Source organism: Aulostomus chinensis, chromosome 21, assembly GCF_037954235.1.
Source record: "Aulostomus chinensis isolate RoL2024-O1b breed Wild chromosome 21, RoL_Achi_v1.0, whole genome shotgun sequence".
NCBI lineage: Eukaryota > Metazoa > Chordata > Actinopteri > Syngnathiformes > Aulostomidae > Aulostomus > Aulostomus chinensis.
In genome coordinates this window covers 16,844,035-16,862,500 of record NC_141340.1, presented here as the reverse complement: position 1 = coordinate 16,862,500, position 18,466 = coordinate 16,844,035, and the positions used below count along the sequence as shown (strand labels likewise).

Below are 18,466 nucleotides of genomic sequence, written 5' to 3'. Positions count from 1 at the left end.
TTGTTCCAGCCTCATATGCAGGGTCTCCTGTTCAGAAGGCTGCATGTCTTCAGCTTTAGATTTACTGGAGCCCTTCCTATCAATCCTGTTTCCTGGGCGCTCCTCCCTCCGGGGCTTCCCAAACCTAAGTAAGAGAAGAGATGGTTTTAATAAGGCCCAGGGCTTAATTATTTTCATGGCAGCATGTCCCTGTTTTTTCCCCGGAAATTCCGGTGAAATACTCAACAGGAAATTAAAGTGTCAAACTGTCAAAATCCTCAGGTCGGGTGTAAGTCTCCCCGGGCAGCCATTTGTTATGGAATGAATAACTCGGCCTTTGTCACATGAACGCAATCAAAATACTTCAAGCCATATAAAAAGATAACTTGATGTAGTGAATTACCTTCCTGCAAAGTCCCCATCCAGAAAAGGAAAAACGAGAGACTCAGTGTGCAGTGCTAAGGGTACCTTTGTAGAGACTGAAATGGTTGAACAAGGAAAATAGATGTGCACATCAAAAAGCTCCCATTTAAATAATTTAACAAGGCTTTAATGAGGATGTTGATATTGATAGTTACTGTGAATACAAATCCTTTATTGTTACTTTAGATCCCATCTTGGATATTACAACATTTATGATTCTGAAAATACCTTGAACATGTTCATGCTTTGTTGAAATACAAACGTTCTGAAAATTGATGTACATACTTAACTCTATGCAGTGGATTGACACAGTTTTTGTCCGCCTTACTTGTACTTGTAATCACAATTTATTCGTTAACTCCCGGAGGTTTCTAAAGTATACACTTGCGAGAATTGTATCACTCGATGGAGAAACTATCGATATTTAAAAAGACAACTTTAAACATTTGAGATGCAGTCCAAGCAAGAGGTTTGAGTAAAAAATAAATTCTGGAAATGCAGTAAATGCAAAAGTTTTGGGGAGGTGTGATAAAATGCTGTTAACTAGGTAGTAATACTGCATCAGCAAGATCTCCCCCAGAAAAAAAAAAAAAGACTTCAAAGCAAACTGGGGCTTCAAGATGTGCTTTTCAAGCCCCTTTAAAGAAGCACAAAGAAACAGGCAATGTCAAGGATACTAGAATCAGTAGTCAGCCAAGGAAACAGGTGAAAAAAACACATCAAGCTTATTTCCCTTAAAAAAAAAAATGGAGATGTTCAGAACTTGCACACACCAGTGGGACCCAGGTCCACCCATCTACTGTCCGGAGAAGTCTGGACCGCAGGGGTCTTCATGGAAGAGTTGCAGCCAAAGAGCCATACCAAGGCCAAGCAACTCAACTACGCACATGATCATAGGAAATGGGCTGCAGAAAAATGGCATCCAAGTCCTGGATGTAATGGTGTGGCCTTCACAGAGCCGTGATCTCAACACCATCAAGTCTGTCTGGGATTACATGAGGAGCCAGAAGGGTGTAGAGAAGCATACATCCACAGAAGATCTGTGGTTAGTTCTCCAAGATGTTTGGAACGCCCGATCAGCCGAGTTCTTTCAAAAACTGTCTGCAAGTGCACCTCAAAGAACTGATGCTGTTTTGAAGACGAAGGGTGGTCTCACCCAAAACCGATTTGATTTAGATTTCTCCTCCATTCATTCCCCGCATTTTGTTAACTGATGAAAATAAACCATTAAAACTTCCATTTTTGAAAGCATTCTTAGTTAACAGCATTTTTTCCACACCTGCCTAAAACTTACACGGTACTGTAGCACTTAAGTGTTTTCCCCCTTTTGCTCTATTTTTTTTTCTTCCCGAGCCAGCACCCATCCCACTGGATACGCGTGCCATGTTTTCATTTCTACAAATATGGTCAAACCCGATGAAAAGATACAGATGTATTAGCAAATAGAGGAAATGGAATGTGTGATTTAAAAACAAAGCCAGTAAGAGAAGGCGACAAATGCATCAACTTCAGACCAGTTCTTTTACATCTATCCGCCCTCTGTGGGAGGGGAGTCGACAAGACATCAAGTAAAGGCCCATTCATGCTCAATGTTAATTTCACATACAGCTCAGGGAAATCAAATAAATCCAATAAGATATGCCAGCCATTTCTTGATCACATCACACAGCGGAGAGGACCCTCATGACGCCTCAATGTTTTGATTGTGTTTCAATACTGATTTCTTTGTGATTTACTAAGTATAATGTGATTAAAGTCGCAGATGGCTGCAGAAATTTTTGTTATGCAGAGGTAAAGGACGCATGGAAGTATGTGAGCGGGGATGATAAAGTCGTCTTTTAATGGACACATACATTTTCGTACGTACATTGAGCATAAATTGGCCTTCAGAGAAACTTTAGGCTACATCACACTGATGAGAGCAGCGCTAGGCAAGAGGCGAGGGACATCAGCCTCCAGAGTCAAGCTGTTTCTTGTCACTCTTCATAAATATGAAAACTAATGCACTAAAATGTGTATTACCCTGGTAATTGTGAAGAAGGAGAGAGAAATGTTAGGACTTCTGCCGCCATTTTCTAAATTTAAACATCTGTATTTGTCTAAACCTGACCAGACCTTGACCCACATTGACATACACTGTCACAACAGTCTTAAAATCCTTCACTGTCCATGCGTATTGCAGGAGGTTACCACTGCAGAGGTTTGCGCAGGTACAAAAATTGTTTGTGTTGCTGGATATACATCGGATTGCGCATGAACAAGTGTGCATAACTTTCCTTAAGATATCATTCGAATATTTCTAAATGTCCCCTTTGACTTGCTCCAGCTGGATGGAGGAGGACGAGGGAACTCAGTTATTCACATTTCAGGTGAGGATTAATCACACATGATAGCATGAGAGGGTATCTGGGCTGTGGCAGCACAGTTAATATGTGTGGTGGTGAGGCAGCTGCAGACTGACTGAGGTGAAACAGCTCTGCAGGGTTAAGCAGTTGGCCTCAAAAGGGGACCACTGTGTTACTTCTGCTCAGAAGGGGATGAGAAGCATTTAACGGTCATCGTCAGCAGCACCAGTGTTTGCACACTTCCTGTCTGCCTGTACAGGTGAACAATGGTGCTCTGGAAAAACAGTCCAAGTGATCCAGCAGTTCACATCTGATATGAAAAGGAAGCTGGCCATGTGAGGCCAGCAATTATTGACTGTCAGGCCATCATCCCAAACGCAACCAGCATCAGGGGAGCTGTCATAGCTTCTCCAATGTCTGCTGCTAACTTAGGGACAGCCCTGACCTACAAGCTATCTATGAAGGAGACAGCAGTAGTTCAGAGTGAAAGAAAAAAGCTAAACACAGACACACCCAGATACAATAAACATATCAATATATCGAAAAAAACATAATCACAGACAGATAGGATTTTATTGTTATACGATATACACTCCCTATTCTTGAATTGTGTACAAAAGCATTGATAATAATGTTCTTTATGGGCTATCTTTCAGTGAATCAGTGAAACTCTGCAGTCACGCAACCCCAGAGTGCTAAACTCTGAATTTAATTTGACCTTCCTCATAGCAGTTTTATTTGACATTCTGAAAACATCAAACAAAATTGAAATTGGACCAGTGGTTGTTGTTTTTTTTGTGTGTGTGTTGTTTTTGTTTGTTTTAAATTCAAACACTCTTTCCCATACAGATGTTAGTTATTAAACTTTACATTGAAATTAGCCAGGTCCATTGTGTACTTAATTCCATTCTGGAAGTGCTGTTTTAGATTTCTATTCTTGAATGCAATGGGCTATTTGGATGTCTTGTTTAGTGGTTGTGCAGGAAAGAATCAGTGAAGCCATATGTGGGTTCTGTTGCACAGATAGCATATATATCCTGATAAATGAGGCCCAGAACTCCTGACTTGGGGCCAGCGGGTAAACAATTTATGCTATCTGAAGCGATGCAGGTGACACGTTCCCTTTATTACTTCAAGGACTTGCATTAAATTTCTCAAAAAAACAAAACAACACACCAGTTTCCTTTTTCTAGTCATTTACTGGATCAACATCAGTACAGTGAGGGATTTGTTCAAGCCAAGTATTTCGGCAAAGCAGGAGCCTCATATCAGCAGCTACCATATGAAAGGGTATTCCCCCATCGCTGGTGGCCTGAGAAGGAGGGCCCACATCCAAGTGGAGGCGGAGGAAAAGGGTGATACAACCAGAGCTCTTAGAAGACTAATGGAACACTTTCTGGTTCACTGAAAACATGGTTCTGCCCTATAGGGACCCTGGTGGAACACAGGATTAGCCATCAAACCTCCACTGACTCACAAACTGTACTGGAATATTTGACTTGACACTTTTTTTTCAGCAAAATAATACATACGTTCGTGGTGTATAAAGGAAAGACATAAAGTAAATTGTTTTTGATAGTTGTTTATAAAAGATGAGTGTCCTGTTTGAGAAATGAACATCATCCATGAAGTCGGTAATGATTATGAATTAATCACTGTCAGGAGGATAAACACAATTAAGTAATGTCTGCAAAACTCCTGTGTTGGCACATTGGCATTTATCAGGATGGGATCATCAAAACAGATGTATTGAGATTGAGGTTCATGAGGCTTGATAATAAGTTATTGATTGGCAGACACAGCACACGAGTAGGAGTACAATGAGGTGATGTATGTCAGTTTCGGAGAGAATAACTATTTTAGGACCATAATTCTGTCTAGTTTCTAAGTGTATAAACTTCAGTCATAGTCTTCATCCCCCCAAAAAAATCCTCCACACTTGTGAATCTAGAAAGACACTTACTCCTATCAACACATACTTGAATTATTAATTCACATCTTATGTTGCAAATATACATGAATAAAAATGAATTACAATCAGTTCATATCCATCTGTTATTAAATCTTGACCGTAGCTGCATTCCTCTCAACTAACATCGGCTCAGAATTAATGTCACTTTACTGTAGCACAACTGAAACAGGGGAAACAAGAGTAGGGGAGACACACTCTTCCTCCAAAATCCTCAAATAATGACACTCGGTCACTCTAAACTTACAACTGACACTCTGAAACCCTTGAATCACCTGTTTTGGATACGGAAAGTTGTTTATAAATGACAGATTGTGAAGACATCTAGTAAGTACAGCTACAAAGTCACTGCTAGGCTTGGAGTCGGATAGAATGAACAACCGAATTCTGCGATAGCAAGTCAAGATTCACAAGATTTTAACAAAAAAAAAAGAAACACCTGACTTGACTATTTACTGTTTCCTTTTTTAAAGGCAAGCGTTTTAACATTTCCAAACTTTCTGAATTCATCAAGCATTAAAATACTATTCTTGCATAAGAAGACACATCAACAAAGAAGCGTGTACAAGTCATCATGACTGAATATTCTTTACATGTATGACTAATGACAAGTTCCAAAAGAGAGAGAGAGAGAGAGAGAGAGAGAGATCCTGACCAAAGTGCTGACTCACTGGGTAGAGTGAGACGTTCAAGCTGCTGGGACAGTATCTGAGCCACAGCCAGACCAAACGTCTCCATTTACACCAGGTAAACAACGATATTCCATTTGCATACTGATAGAGCTCTGATCTTCATTTTTGTGTTCTGTCTACCAGACCACAGCGATGTTTAATGATGCGTCCCTAAGCATCTATCTCACTGAGGAAAACAGCAGTCAACTGTAAGAATGATGAACACACTAAAGGAGAGGGTCCCTCTAAAGACAAAGATAGATGGAGAGGGGAGAGATGCACCAAGATAGAAAGACAGTGAGTAAGATTTACAGGAACACATACACATAGCAACTGAATAAAATGCCCATTTGATCCATGAGATAGACACAGGGAATATTTATGACCTTTACGCTACAATCAGAGCTTGAGCTGTTCTGTGCTATTTATCAGTGGTTTGCCTGATAATGTCTTATTGGCCATCAAACCTCATTTGGATGTTAAGTAATGTAAAATGTCAGTTATATATAACACATTCTTTATTAATGTTTTGATGGTCACTGATGAGATGAAACGCCAGGAATAAAATTGAAGTGTTCAATCAAAGTGCCCTGGTTTAGATATCTGCTGACAGCATCTCACGAAGCAAAATATGTCCAGACATATGTATGTATGTATGTATGTATGTATATAGGATTCTGGAGAAAGCAGTTGATAATAAGTTTGTTACTTTCTTCACAGCCGCAGCTTATTGGAGGATTTCCGTTCATCAAAGCACAGAAACAGCACGAGTCAAAGTTACCAGTGACCTCCTAATGGGAGGTCTGGTCTGGTCTTACTAGATCTCAGTGCAATTTTTGATACCACTGACCACCATATCCTTCTACAGAGACTGGAACATGTCATTGGCATTACAGGAACCGCACTTTGGTTTAGATAATATTTACTAGGTCGATCTCAGTTTGTTCTTGTTAAGGATAATTCCTCTGAAACCACTACAGTCAGCTATGGTTTTGCTCAAGGCTCTGTGCTTGGACCAGTCCTCTTCACTCTGTATCTGCTTCCACTTGGTCACATAATAAGAAAACACTTGATTAATTTTCACTGTTATGCAGACGACACACAGCTGTACTTATCAATGCATCCACATGAAACAAATCAGCTGACTAAACTGGAGGCCTGTCTAAAGGAGATAAAAACATGGATGACTCACAATTTTCTTTATTAAACTCTGACAAAACTGAAGTGATTGTGCTGGGCCCAAAACACCTTAGGGACACCCTATCTAATGAGATAGGTACCCTGGATGGCATCACCCTGGCAATACAGTAAGGAACCTAGGAGAGTCAATTTTTTTTTTTTTCTTCTCGCGTACAAAGTCCTCAACAGTCAGGCTCCTTCATACCTGACAGAGCTCATAGTCTCCTATTATCCAGCTAGAACCCTTCACTCCCAGGATGCAGGGTTACTGGTGGTTCCTAGAGTTTCTAAAAGTAGAATGAGAGCCAGAGCCTTCAGCTATCAGGCTCCCCTCCTGTGGAACCGTCTCCCAGTTTCAGTCCAGGATGCAGACCCCCTCTCTACCTTTAAGAGCAGACTAAAGACCTTCCTTTTTGATCAGGCTTATAGTTGGGCTGCTTAGGCTGGCCCTTAGATATGCTGCTATAGACTTACGCTGCTGGGGGATCTCCCATGGTGCACTGGGCTTCTCACTCCTCCTCTCTGTCCTCCTGTACTCATATGTGTTATGAACTCATCTTCTTCCCCGGAGCCTTTGTGTTTCCTCACTTCCCAGATCCCTGACTGATTAACTTCTGTAAATAAAAGGACTTACCAAATTAACTTTGGTCCAACAAAAACTGAAATCTTCGTGCCATAATTGGGTGAAACACGCTGACGCCTTGTACAAAACAATCCATTACGGCAGTAAGAGAAAGGAAAAGTGAGTGTTTTTTTTTTTTTTTGTCTTACCCAGGAATCACACTGTGAACTGATAATCGTTAACAGGAATTAAAGGCACATTTGTTATATTGAACAGCCACTGGTTTCCAGGGACACCAACCTCAGAGAGTGATGATATTCTCCTCACTTGTTCCTGCAGCCTTAAGCTACCACTAGCCGATGACACCCTTCCCTGCGGAACCTATTATCTACAACATGTGATGTCCGTCAGCACGAACCCTTCTCAGCAAGACCTTTTTAAACTCGACTCTGCAACTTCAAACATCCTCAAAAAAAAGGGAGGGAAGGAAGCGTAATGAAAGAGACAGCAACAGACAATTCATCAATGAAAAAAATTGTCTATAATGTAACACCTTTTGGAGCTTAAGCATCTTGAGGTGGAACGTGTCTTCAAAAACCCCTGCTCTTACAGTCGTTTCCCATTAGCCCGCCTTGTGCAGAAACTCGGCCTCTTACAGGTCACACTGAGAGATGACATTACTGCACTTTCACCTAATTGGACAAGGGCTTACTCACATTGCACCAGTGATGTTTCTCCGGTGGTAGATGGGTGGAAGCTATTGTTGATTGCCTGCAGCTCTGGAGGGAAGCCAGGCTATATTCTTTTTTGCAGTGGTGTGAAAACAGTGGGGTGAGGTACGAGGCGGAAGGATGGGAGTAGAAATGGTTCGTGCTGGGTGGGAGAGTGGCGTGCCTCGCATCACAGAGGCATGGCATGCATTTATTCATGATATCAGGCCAAGCCCCAGTCGAGAAAGAGCATTGCAGGGGAAACAGTGGTTGTCACCAGAGCCTTCTTCGCTACCCTTGTCCCCCATCGAAGCAAATAACAAACTTGGGAAAATGTTTAGGTTGAATGACACTCTTTCAAAATGTACATGCACTGATTTCAGGTACTGGTACGCTGAGAAGAGAAAAGACACCAACAATATCATCAAGCCCAGTTGAGTTCTTTCGTAGTTCTGCGCAAACGAATGCAGACACCATGTTGCGTGTAATGATTTCTACATCTGCAGTAGCCTGACTGGGTTTACTAATGACTCTCTTCCTGTACTTTCAACAATGGTGGCTGAAGTATGGGTTTGGGTGTTCTTGAACAACAACCACATTTACTGAAATAAATATAATGGAGACCAGAGAAGGACATGCTGTGGAAATGAGCTTGCTGAAATGCGTAGGAGGAAATGAGATGTTACAAAGTGTACCACCCACAGACGTCGCAGTTTCGATCTGACACATAGTAACTTTGAGCTATGCCATATGGTATACACGACCACACGTTGGGCCTCAGGCAAGAATAACTCGCACACACATATTAAGCTTAAATCACCCATACTCGTGATTTATGAGGATTTCCTAGATTCACCAATATTTTCCCATTTGAGTTTGTTTCTTAAATACAGTCAAAATCTTTGAGTGGTTCAGACCTATGGAACAAGTTGCATGAACCACCTGTGACTCTTTATCCGTTGTGTCTTGTTAATGACTGAAAGTATTTTGAGTCTCAATATATATAAATTACCCTTTGGAAGTCATCATCACCGTGATATTATGAGGGTTACAGTTTGACTCCCCAGCTGACAACACTTCTCACCAGTCTGGAGCGCTCAGTGTCTACAGACTGTGTTGTATGAGTGCACAGAGGAATCGATGTGTGTAATGGAGATTAATGTAGTCACTATAAGATAGGCTACATTACAAGATCCAGGATTCAACGTTGTGGGTTTTTTTGTGTGTGTTTAGGCCTACCGGCACAGATGAACAAATGGAATGCTGTTTTTTTTGTTGTTTTTTTTTTTACAGCCCTGAGCATCTAAGAACAGCTGAGAGGATAAGTCCACTAAGAATATTCAGTGAAAACTGTTGACACTTAAATGTGGTTAAAATTCATGTGATTCACATGAGAGGGATACTTTTTTTGTAACTGTTGCTGTCAAATACTGCACCGGATATTAAGTCAGTACATAAGGCTGCATGAGCTGAAACACCTGACAGTTACATTCCCAGTTACACCAGTATCTTCTCATCAGTCTGTGTCAACTGTGTCCACTTAGCCCCTCATCTTACTGGTGTAGATCTCCAGGCATTGGAGAGACTTTCTGGCATTGTATTTAATCCCCCCCTCCCCCCAAAAAAAGTTTTTTCTTCTTGTGCACATTGCACATGGGTCATGGTGTGATGAGCACACAAACAACTAAGACAGTGATCAAAGCGCTGGTCATTTTTGCTATCCTTTTGCTTTGTTGGGGCCTCAATAATGATCAACTGCAGTTAAGCATTCAAAAACCACTCTAGGTCTAAGTGTTGAGCTCAGTTATATCAGGAACAATGTCACAGTGAATCAAATGCTTTGTTGTTGCTTTTGTTTTTCAACCTCATGCTAAAATGTGCGTATGAAGTAATGTGTACGACAAATATGAGGTCACAAAACGAGATGAAAGCATGCGTCTGTGCGTGCGTGCGTGCGTGTGTGTGTGAGGGAATTGGTGAATATTTAGTTCATCTGAGTTCATCTTGAGAAATGTCCTTTCAAGCCACAGGGACCAGGCAGAATACTGTATGGACATGAGAATGTCATTGGCTTTTAGACAAACAACAGTTCATCACATGCATGGATTTCCTGTTACTGTTACAATGCGTGCAGGGTTTGTATTTGCCAGCTTTGAGAAAAAAGGTGCATTCATCCATTTACTCAGCGCAGCATTTATTCGTACTTGGGCATATGTGTGTGTTTTATCTATACATGTGCCATCACATCAAGGAACAGGTTGACTTTACTATATTTCAAAAAGCCTGTGCAATACAAAAGATGAGGCACAGCCCAACATGATTGCTTTTAATGTTTCACATAAATCACTTTGCCCTGTGTTCGTTTGTTTGCGTGCCTGCGTGTGAGTGTGTGAGTGAGAGAGAGAGAGAGAGAGAGAGAGAGAGAGAGAGAGAGAGAGACGTGGGGTAGTTTCAAATATGTTATGAGGATCATTTTAAATCCTTGACGGACCTGATTAAAGCCTCTCATTTCAACATAAAGGAACAGTCCAAATTCATTCATTTGTTTAAGCGCATGAGAAAAGGGTGGGTATTTTATTTGGGGGGGGGGGGTGCTGGGTTCACAAGGAAAGTTGAAATAGAAACACTTGAGCAGCTCAGATTGCAGATGCAGATTGTGTTAGTTGCTGTCTTTTGACTCATTATCATCACGCATGTTGTCACTCTGCCATCTAGTGCACAGTTAATTATTCCCAGACGATTTTAACTAGCCACAATCCATTCCTGAACAGACAAAGTCCCTCCTGCCACACATTAGACACAGTTGACCAATATCTAGCTAACCAGCTACATAAATAATAATAGAGGAATAGAGATGGTGTTGGCGAGGAGGAGGGGACAGGGTTGTGGTTTCTCAGTAGAAGGGCGACAGTAGGTGGCTCAGGCTGTGACCTAGATACAGTGTGGCACACTGCATTCCTAATGGGCCATTTTGATCACTGGCTCTTTATCGTCAGCCAGGCTGCTGCCGCATGTCTCTGATACAAAAGTCAGCATTCAGCAAACACAGCAGACAAACTCTGCTCAGCTCTTTTGATGATGTCAGCCATGACTGTGGATGTGGAAATACCATAGTGGGGGGGGGGGGGGTCTCAGATTTGGATTAGATTAGCCGCAGTCATGTGTCAAGACTAACATGAATCAGAGACCTCCACATTCAAAATGTTTGGCGATGTATTTACAACTGCTTTCACCACCACTATCATGTTGCAAGATGGCCTTGGATATTCTTTTTCTACACGGTGTCTTTCCCCCAGTCTTTTCCTTGCTGATATTCTCAGGTTCTTGCCATTTTTTCCCCAAGTAAATCAAACGCTTATGCACATGTAGGCATACATATTCTTCAACACTTAAATGCCTTATTTCTTACTAAAAGGGAGGAGAGAGGAGAGGGCAAATGTGAGGCAGGTTTTCTATCTAACAAATATCAGCCCCTTAAATAAATGCATGGACAGCCACTGGTCCAAGTGCTGTATTTGAGTCTGTCGGAGAAAAAAAGACAGCCGGACCTCTGATCCGTGACATACATCCCTCACAGCATTCAGAGAGAGACGGGAGAGGTCTTTCTGTCAATGCCAAAATGAATCTCCTGAGCAGCTGGGAGGGAGGTGGGAGGGATGTTGGTGAATATATAGAAAAAAAATTGGGAGGGGAATGACAGACAGTAATTGTGAGTAATGTGAGGATGAGAGAAAGAAGGAGCCCCAATGAATCTCAACTGCAGTGCCAGCACATAAATGGTAGGGTCTGGACACACCTCTTCTGGTAACTACAGTTGACAAAAGTGATGGTTTCTAAAGATAATTTGGTGAAAAAACACTACATGTACAATACATGCATATCAAATTAAACAAACATTTATGCAGCAGCTTTCAATAAAGACGTAATTCAATCAAGTTTAGAATAATTACTGTAAGGTTTAGTCTACGATATCATATTATAGTTGTGTTGCAATAATTACAAAAAGGTTTCCTCTTAAAGTGATGTTGTTATTGGATTTATCCCTGGCTGGCATTCTCAGGTCTGCAATAGCAGTATATACCCCCCCCCCCCCCCCCCCCCCCCATAGCCAGGCCCTGGTTTTGTTCATTCAGGGCTAGCATGCTGTCATGGGCATCGTGCTGTATCTGTGCTTGCTTTCTTGTGGGGAAGGGAGATCAGCAGGTGCCTCTCTGCACCTAACATGAGGTGCAGAGAGGCACCTTAAGGGAGGTTGCAGTTATGGTGGTTGAAAAACTGAGCCTGAGATTGACCTCCCCAAAAGTATGTTTTACTTACTCCGGATATCCAAGAAAAGATCTTTGATGCATAGGATTCTTCTACAGTAACATCCTGCCAGCAAAATGCCTTCTGCTAAGAGCTTCGTCAACTTTCTTCGTCATATCTGCAAAATCCTCAAAGTACCATGGTGCCTGCATATTAATCTCCCCGGCTCGCAGCCTCTTAGGTGAATAATTCCAGTTAATGTTCCCTGCTTTTGCACCGCAGAGCTTCAATCTGGCATGGAGGTGGCAGTCATAGTCCCAATTAAATCAAAGATCTCTGGTGATCTGCTTTCCGTGTTTTACACCGGAGAAGTAATGAAATAACGGTTTACTATTGGAAATATTTCACCCTCCAGGGATTTTTATACTCAATCCAGGGAGGCAGACAAAACATCTTGGTGCGTGCTCTGTGGCAGGATCTTTGTGCACAGCAGCCATCAGTGCTATATTACGGAGTGTGCACATAGGTTGGGTGCAGTCACAACAACACTTGTGTCACTCGTAATGTAATGCCATCATACATACATTCAGTGGGGCAAAAAATTTCTGTCCATGGAATACGCGACGTGTCAGTACAGTGCCCCTCAGACAATTTGGGTTCCGTCAGCAGAAGTACTCTATACAAGCATGGGTCTCATCAGGAGGATGGCAGTGACATATCCTTGCAGCAGCGTTACCACTGCAATATCATCAATGTCAGTCTGTAGAAATAGTCCTCTTTGATTAATTCAGTTTTGCATGTGGGAAACAACAGATGATGTTGTGTTTAATCCACATGCCAAACATGGTGCCCTTCATCCCATCTTTATGGTTTCGTGGGCATATGGGGAATTGTTCTATGTCCCAGCTATGCTTGGACAAAATCTAAAAACACGGGGTTAGCTTATTGCAGATTTTGTGTTTTTTAACCACTGCCAATTCCATGACATTGTTGGCACTGTGTAATGCAATCCCACTTAGTTTTGGTCATTTCATGCGAGAAAAATCTAAAACTAAGAGGAGTGTAAGTGTTCAGTATGAGCATTTCTACATTCTTAGATGACCTTGGCTGAACATGGAGATGATCACACAAAGAAAAGTTGATGTGATGCTATTTGGTCCATCGAAAACAAATAATGAAACAGAGGTCCATGCAATTTTGTCAATACTCTTTTTGAGTTGCAGCTCTAAAATGTCTTCCTGAGGGGGCAGTTTAACAAATTCTTTGAACAGGGGATGCATCTAACCAGACACAATTTGTTTTACTTTTTGTTTCACCTGTATCTCATAGCTGTGGCCCGACTGTTTCCGATTTCTTCCAACAATCTTACTTGCCATGCTTACTATTCCTGCTGTTTGCCTGTTCCTGGCCCCAAGGTTCTCATACCATGTGTTCAAATTAAAAGTCAAAACACTTTCCACAAGGCTATTATATACTGTCTCTAAGATGAACTTGCTAACCTCATATGAATCTAACTTCCTAATTAGGTACATATGTTGCATTGTTTTTTTTAATTTTATTTTTCTGAAATGCACTCTGTGTTAACTGTAAAGCTTAAAGTGCAGTCAAAGAAAGTTCCTAGATATTTAAACTCCTCTATTTTCTCTACAGGCTGTGCATTAATAATCATTAATAATAACAGGTGGAACCCGGAGGATGTAGTTTGATCTTGTGATGATGAGTTCCTTGGTCTTGGTTTCATTAATGAAAAGGCTACTGTCATGACACCATTTTGTAAGTTACCCAATACATAGGAAGTAGGTGTATTGATTGGTTGCGTTATTGCCTGCCTGCATGAGGCCAACCAGTGCCATATTATCTGCATATCTGTAAAATGACAGGTAGCATTCATGATTTGCATTTCATTGGTATGTAAGTAAAACAAAGCAGGTGACAACATGCAGCCTCGGGGCACCCCTGAGTTTAGTAGAACAGTGTCAGAGGAAAAGCTGCTACACCTAATTCTCTGTGGGCAGTCTGGAAGGAATTCCTTAATCCACTGTACAGTGTTGCTGTTGGTATTAATATCACAGAGTCTTATGATAAGTGTGTTTCTGCATACAGTTAAAAGCTGAGCTAAAATCAACACATAATATTCTAGCAAAACTCTTTGGCTGTTGCAGGTGTTTACTGACAGTGTTCATCAGTGTCAATGTTGCGTCGCCAGTACGTGGCGTACATGCAAACTGGAATCGATCAAAACCCTCACTAAGTGATGCTGCAAGATGGTTTACTATGACCCACTCCATACATTTGTACAGGATAAGGGTCAGAGCAACAGGTCGACAGTCACTGAGCTCCGCACCTCTTGGTTTCTTCGGGACAGGGATGGAATTAGATATTTTCCTTAGTCTTGGAACAGCATGATTATTAAGGAAGAGATTAAATAATTTTGTAAAACACTGCAGTTAGCTAAAATCTACATGTCTTGATCACCCTACCTTTAAGTCCATCTGGACCGGGTGCTTTGTGTGGTTTAACTCTGGCCAAACTGGCTGATCTGTTTCTTTCTGTCAGAGCAATCGGGGAGTGTATGGTTGTATTCATTATATATATATATATATATATATATATATATATATATATATATATATATATATATATATATATATATATATATATATATATATATATATATATATATATAATGAATACAACCATACAGTTATATATTTATATATATATATATATATATATATATATATATATATATATGTACACACAAACACATACGCACATATACATATATGTATGTATGTATGATATACAATTTCACTTCACATGCCAAACACATGTCAAGACACTGACCGTACAAGATGAGAACAGTTCTTTGCTTTCAATGGATGCCTTTGATGGAAATCAGAAGTGTAAGTCAACATCAATTGATATTACCTTTGTAATTCATAAGCAATTTTCCCAGCCTTTTCTCTTCCTTACCTTCACTCTAATCATTTCAGTCCTGCCACCCATGTTGTCAGTTACACGTGAAGGTGTGTGCATACAACAGCAGGTGGAAACTCAATGGATGGGAAAGGTCATTTCAGCCAAAGGGCGTTACTTCATTACATGCTAAGCCTTTTGGATTGGTGAGCAAACTAGCAATGAGTCCTTCATTTGCATGGCACACAGGGGCAAATACATAGATTCATCCAATGCATATTTTACACCTCTGTCTTAGTAATATCAAGCATGCTTTGCAACTGTAATTCGATGGTATGTAATTCTTCCTTGCTTGCATACCTTTAATATTACAGGGCATGCATGATTCATTTGTGCTTTTGAAAAAAAACAAAAAAAAACAAAAACAAAATGGGACAGTGTTTTCTCAGATCCTTGTATGTATTCTTAATTTTTTCTCATTATTTTCAAATACTCGTGTCCTCTGAGAGTCAACTTGCATTGGAACAGCCTTTCCCTGACTGATGAATGCAATCTAGGTCAGAGTGAAAAAAAAAACAAAGATTAAAGTTTCTCAAAGTGTGAAGAAAATAAATATCAGACGAAGAGGGGGGGGGGGGGGCGTTCAGGAACACTGGGCTGTATGTCTTCACTTTAGAGAATAGAAGGGGGGAAGAAAATGAAGAGAAGAGGAGAAGAGAAGAGGTTTGGGTTTCTATTCGTTTGGGGTTCTGAGTGGGATTCCATTGGGGTTGGTTCATTAGTAGTCATAGAACTGGTAGAGTACAGAGGGGTGCACCGTTACACTTAATTTGAGCTCTTTAATAACACACTTTATGATGTCTCAGGCAGAGGGCTGCAAACACGGTATGAGAGTCATTGGTGGATCTCATTTCAGGCCGACAAGATTTCAGATTCAATTAACTCAGTCTTACAACACCACCTCTCCTCCACACACACACACACACACACACACACACACACACACACACACACACACACACACACACACACACACACACACACACACACACACACACACACACACACACACACACACACACACACACACACACCTCATGCTGATCATTCTAAACCTAATTACTGCAGGGCTGTCTGATGGAGGCCCAGTGCTGCCGAATCACATTTCCAGGGGCCAAAAGGAAATGCAGCTGAACAGCCAAGCACCCCAGCATCCCTCGCAATGCCTCAAACAGCCATCTCTCATATTTCCATGCTGGATTAAGCTCTATCTCCCCCGCCTTAATCCTATAACTCAGCCTCTCCCTACACCTAAATGTGTCATCCAACTAAAAACTGACACCAGCCACAAAGTTGTACTTGCTTTAAACTAGAGTTGTTTTACGAGTTACATCTGCCATTGCTGCAGTGGGTGACAGTGGTGCTAATCGTCTCTGTGGGGGACAACTGTTGTTCGCTGTATTTGTTCCCTGCTGGGTCTCTTTGGTACATGACTGGCAGAGGAGTAATAGGGTGTCTTACTCTGGGAACATTTCTATGTGGGAGGTTCATGTTCATGCTACAAAAATAGCCCATTTAAAATACAAGAATCATGCAGCAGATTTGAAGGAAACAGAGAGGGGACTGCTTGAAGTCCCCCCCCCAGATGTTGAAAAAACTGATCTCACTCTGTTGAGTGCCCTATGTGCCATGATACTTCTTTTTGCTGTGAAGCCATTTGAAGTGATATTGAATTTTTACTTTGGAGTTTGGAAAGAAACTTGGTCAGAAAATTTGCTAAAGCCTTTGAGTTCTTGCTCAAACATTTATTTAAAGAGACTGATGGGACTGTCTTTGACTACAATCAAAATATACTACACACAAGGCACATTTTTTTCCTGCTCTTGTTGAATTATCGTTATGAATGCCTGAATGGAGTGAAAAATAGACCAGCCACCAAAAAAAGAGAGAAGGCAATCTGTCAAGCAGCCACACAATCATCTTGCATGATTCAAGTGGTCAGTCTAGCAGGCCCAATTGATTACAATGCTTTTTTTGACTGCAACGGCTGTTGTAAACTGGTGACACTTGTTGTGGACGGACCCAGTGTTCTTTTGTACTTGTGTTTATTCTTTCGTCACTCCATCTGCCAGTCATTTCATGAACAGGCGAATGCTACGCCCTGTGCTTGCATTTACTACCTCAGCACAGACATTATGATAAGCAGCGGAGAGCAAATGGGGAACAATTACCATTTTCTCTCAGATTACATTCAGCAGATGTCATGGCCCACATGTGGAGGTGGCTAATTGCTGTCTTCAAATCAGCTGTGGCGTAATACTACAGTGTGTGTGTGTGTGTGTGTGTGTGTGTGTGTGTGTGTGTGTGTGTGTGTGTAGTTTGTGGAGGTTGGGAGGTGAGGAGGTATACATTAGAGAAGAAAGCTGTATGTTTAACCATCAGGCATGTTGTGTGTGTGTGTGTGTCTGTGTGTGTGTGTGTGTGTTGTGTGTATGAAAAGCCAGGCTAATGAATGTGTCATGTCAGCGTACTAATGATCAAACTGGCTTACCCGCCATCAGCTGTTCACACCCACATGAGCAGAAAGATTCATATAGTGAATAGACCTGCTCTCATGCTACACATAAGGCAATCATGCTTTTGTGACACACATCCATATTTGTGTCATACTCATGCAAGCCTGCAAACAAACACACACACACACACACACACACACACACACACACCAAACCGCCCACACTCAGGCGCTCCCAGTGAGTTTCCAATCCACACAGTTTAAGATAATAAAGATTGAAGGAAAGACAGAATCCCTCATGCTGCCTTTCTTTCACTCTTCTCCCTCACATCTGTGTAGACTTGAGTGGGGATGCATTTGTGGGGAGGAGCAAGCAGACGAGGTCCCCAGGGTGATGGAGGGTGGGGAGAAAGGGGCGGTTGGGCACTGCTGTCACACCGAGCTCCAGTGTTGGCTGATGGCTCGATGTGAGGCGTGCTACTCATCAGATTTGTGGTGAGGGTGGGAATGGGGGATGGGGGTAATGTGCATCTGTAGCTGAGAAATCACTGGGGAGATTTGGTTAGGGTGATGCCAATGCCCGTTACCACAGTTTTTCATTCATGCGCACACACACACACACACACACACACACACACACACACACACACACACACACACACATACACACACACGAAACATGCATTACACACACATGCAAATTCATATTCCCCTTGAAAGTGCACACACAAACACGTGCCAAAAAACATGCAAATCACTAGAGAGCTTCAATCCTCCCTCCAGGCAGACAGTTTCATGATGCCGTGACTGCTGCTGTGAAAAGCATCCTTCTTTTCTCATTGCCCCACTCCCTTTCCTTTTCATCCTCCTTTCCCACTCTCCCTTGGTGCCCCAGTTCACTCCAGTGCACACACTCCCTCAACCAATCCACCCCCCATCCCACACTTAT

General features: G+C 41.7%; 1 protein-coding gene across 7 annotated transcripts in view; it reads right to left on the bottom strand.

The window, feature by feature from the left end:
- The window catches only part of LOC147241878 (partitioning defective 3 homolog), a 390,131-nt gene that overhangs the window by 83,161 nt on the left and 288,504 nt on the right, over positions 1-18,466 (bottom strand). For all 7 annotated transcript variants that reach the window (XM_086192266.1, XM_086192265.1, XM_086192260.1 and 4 more), the window contains one exon: positions 1-124. This exon is cut by the window's left edge and continues 5 nt beyond it. In XM_086192266.1, the coding sequence (XP_086048392.1) occupies positions 1-124 (124 nt within the window). The remainder of the gene's footprint in view (positions 125-18,466) is intronic.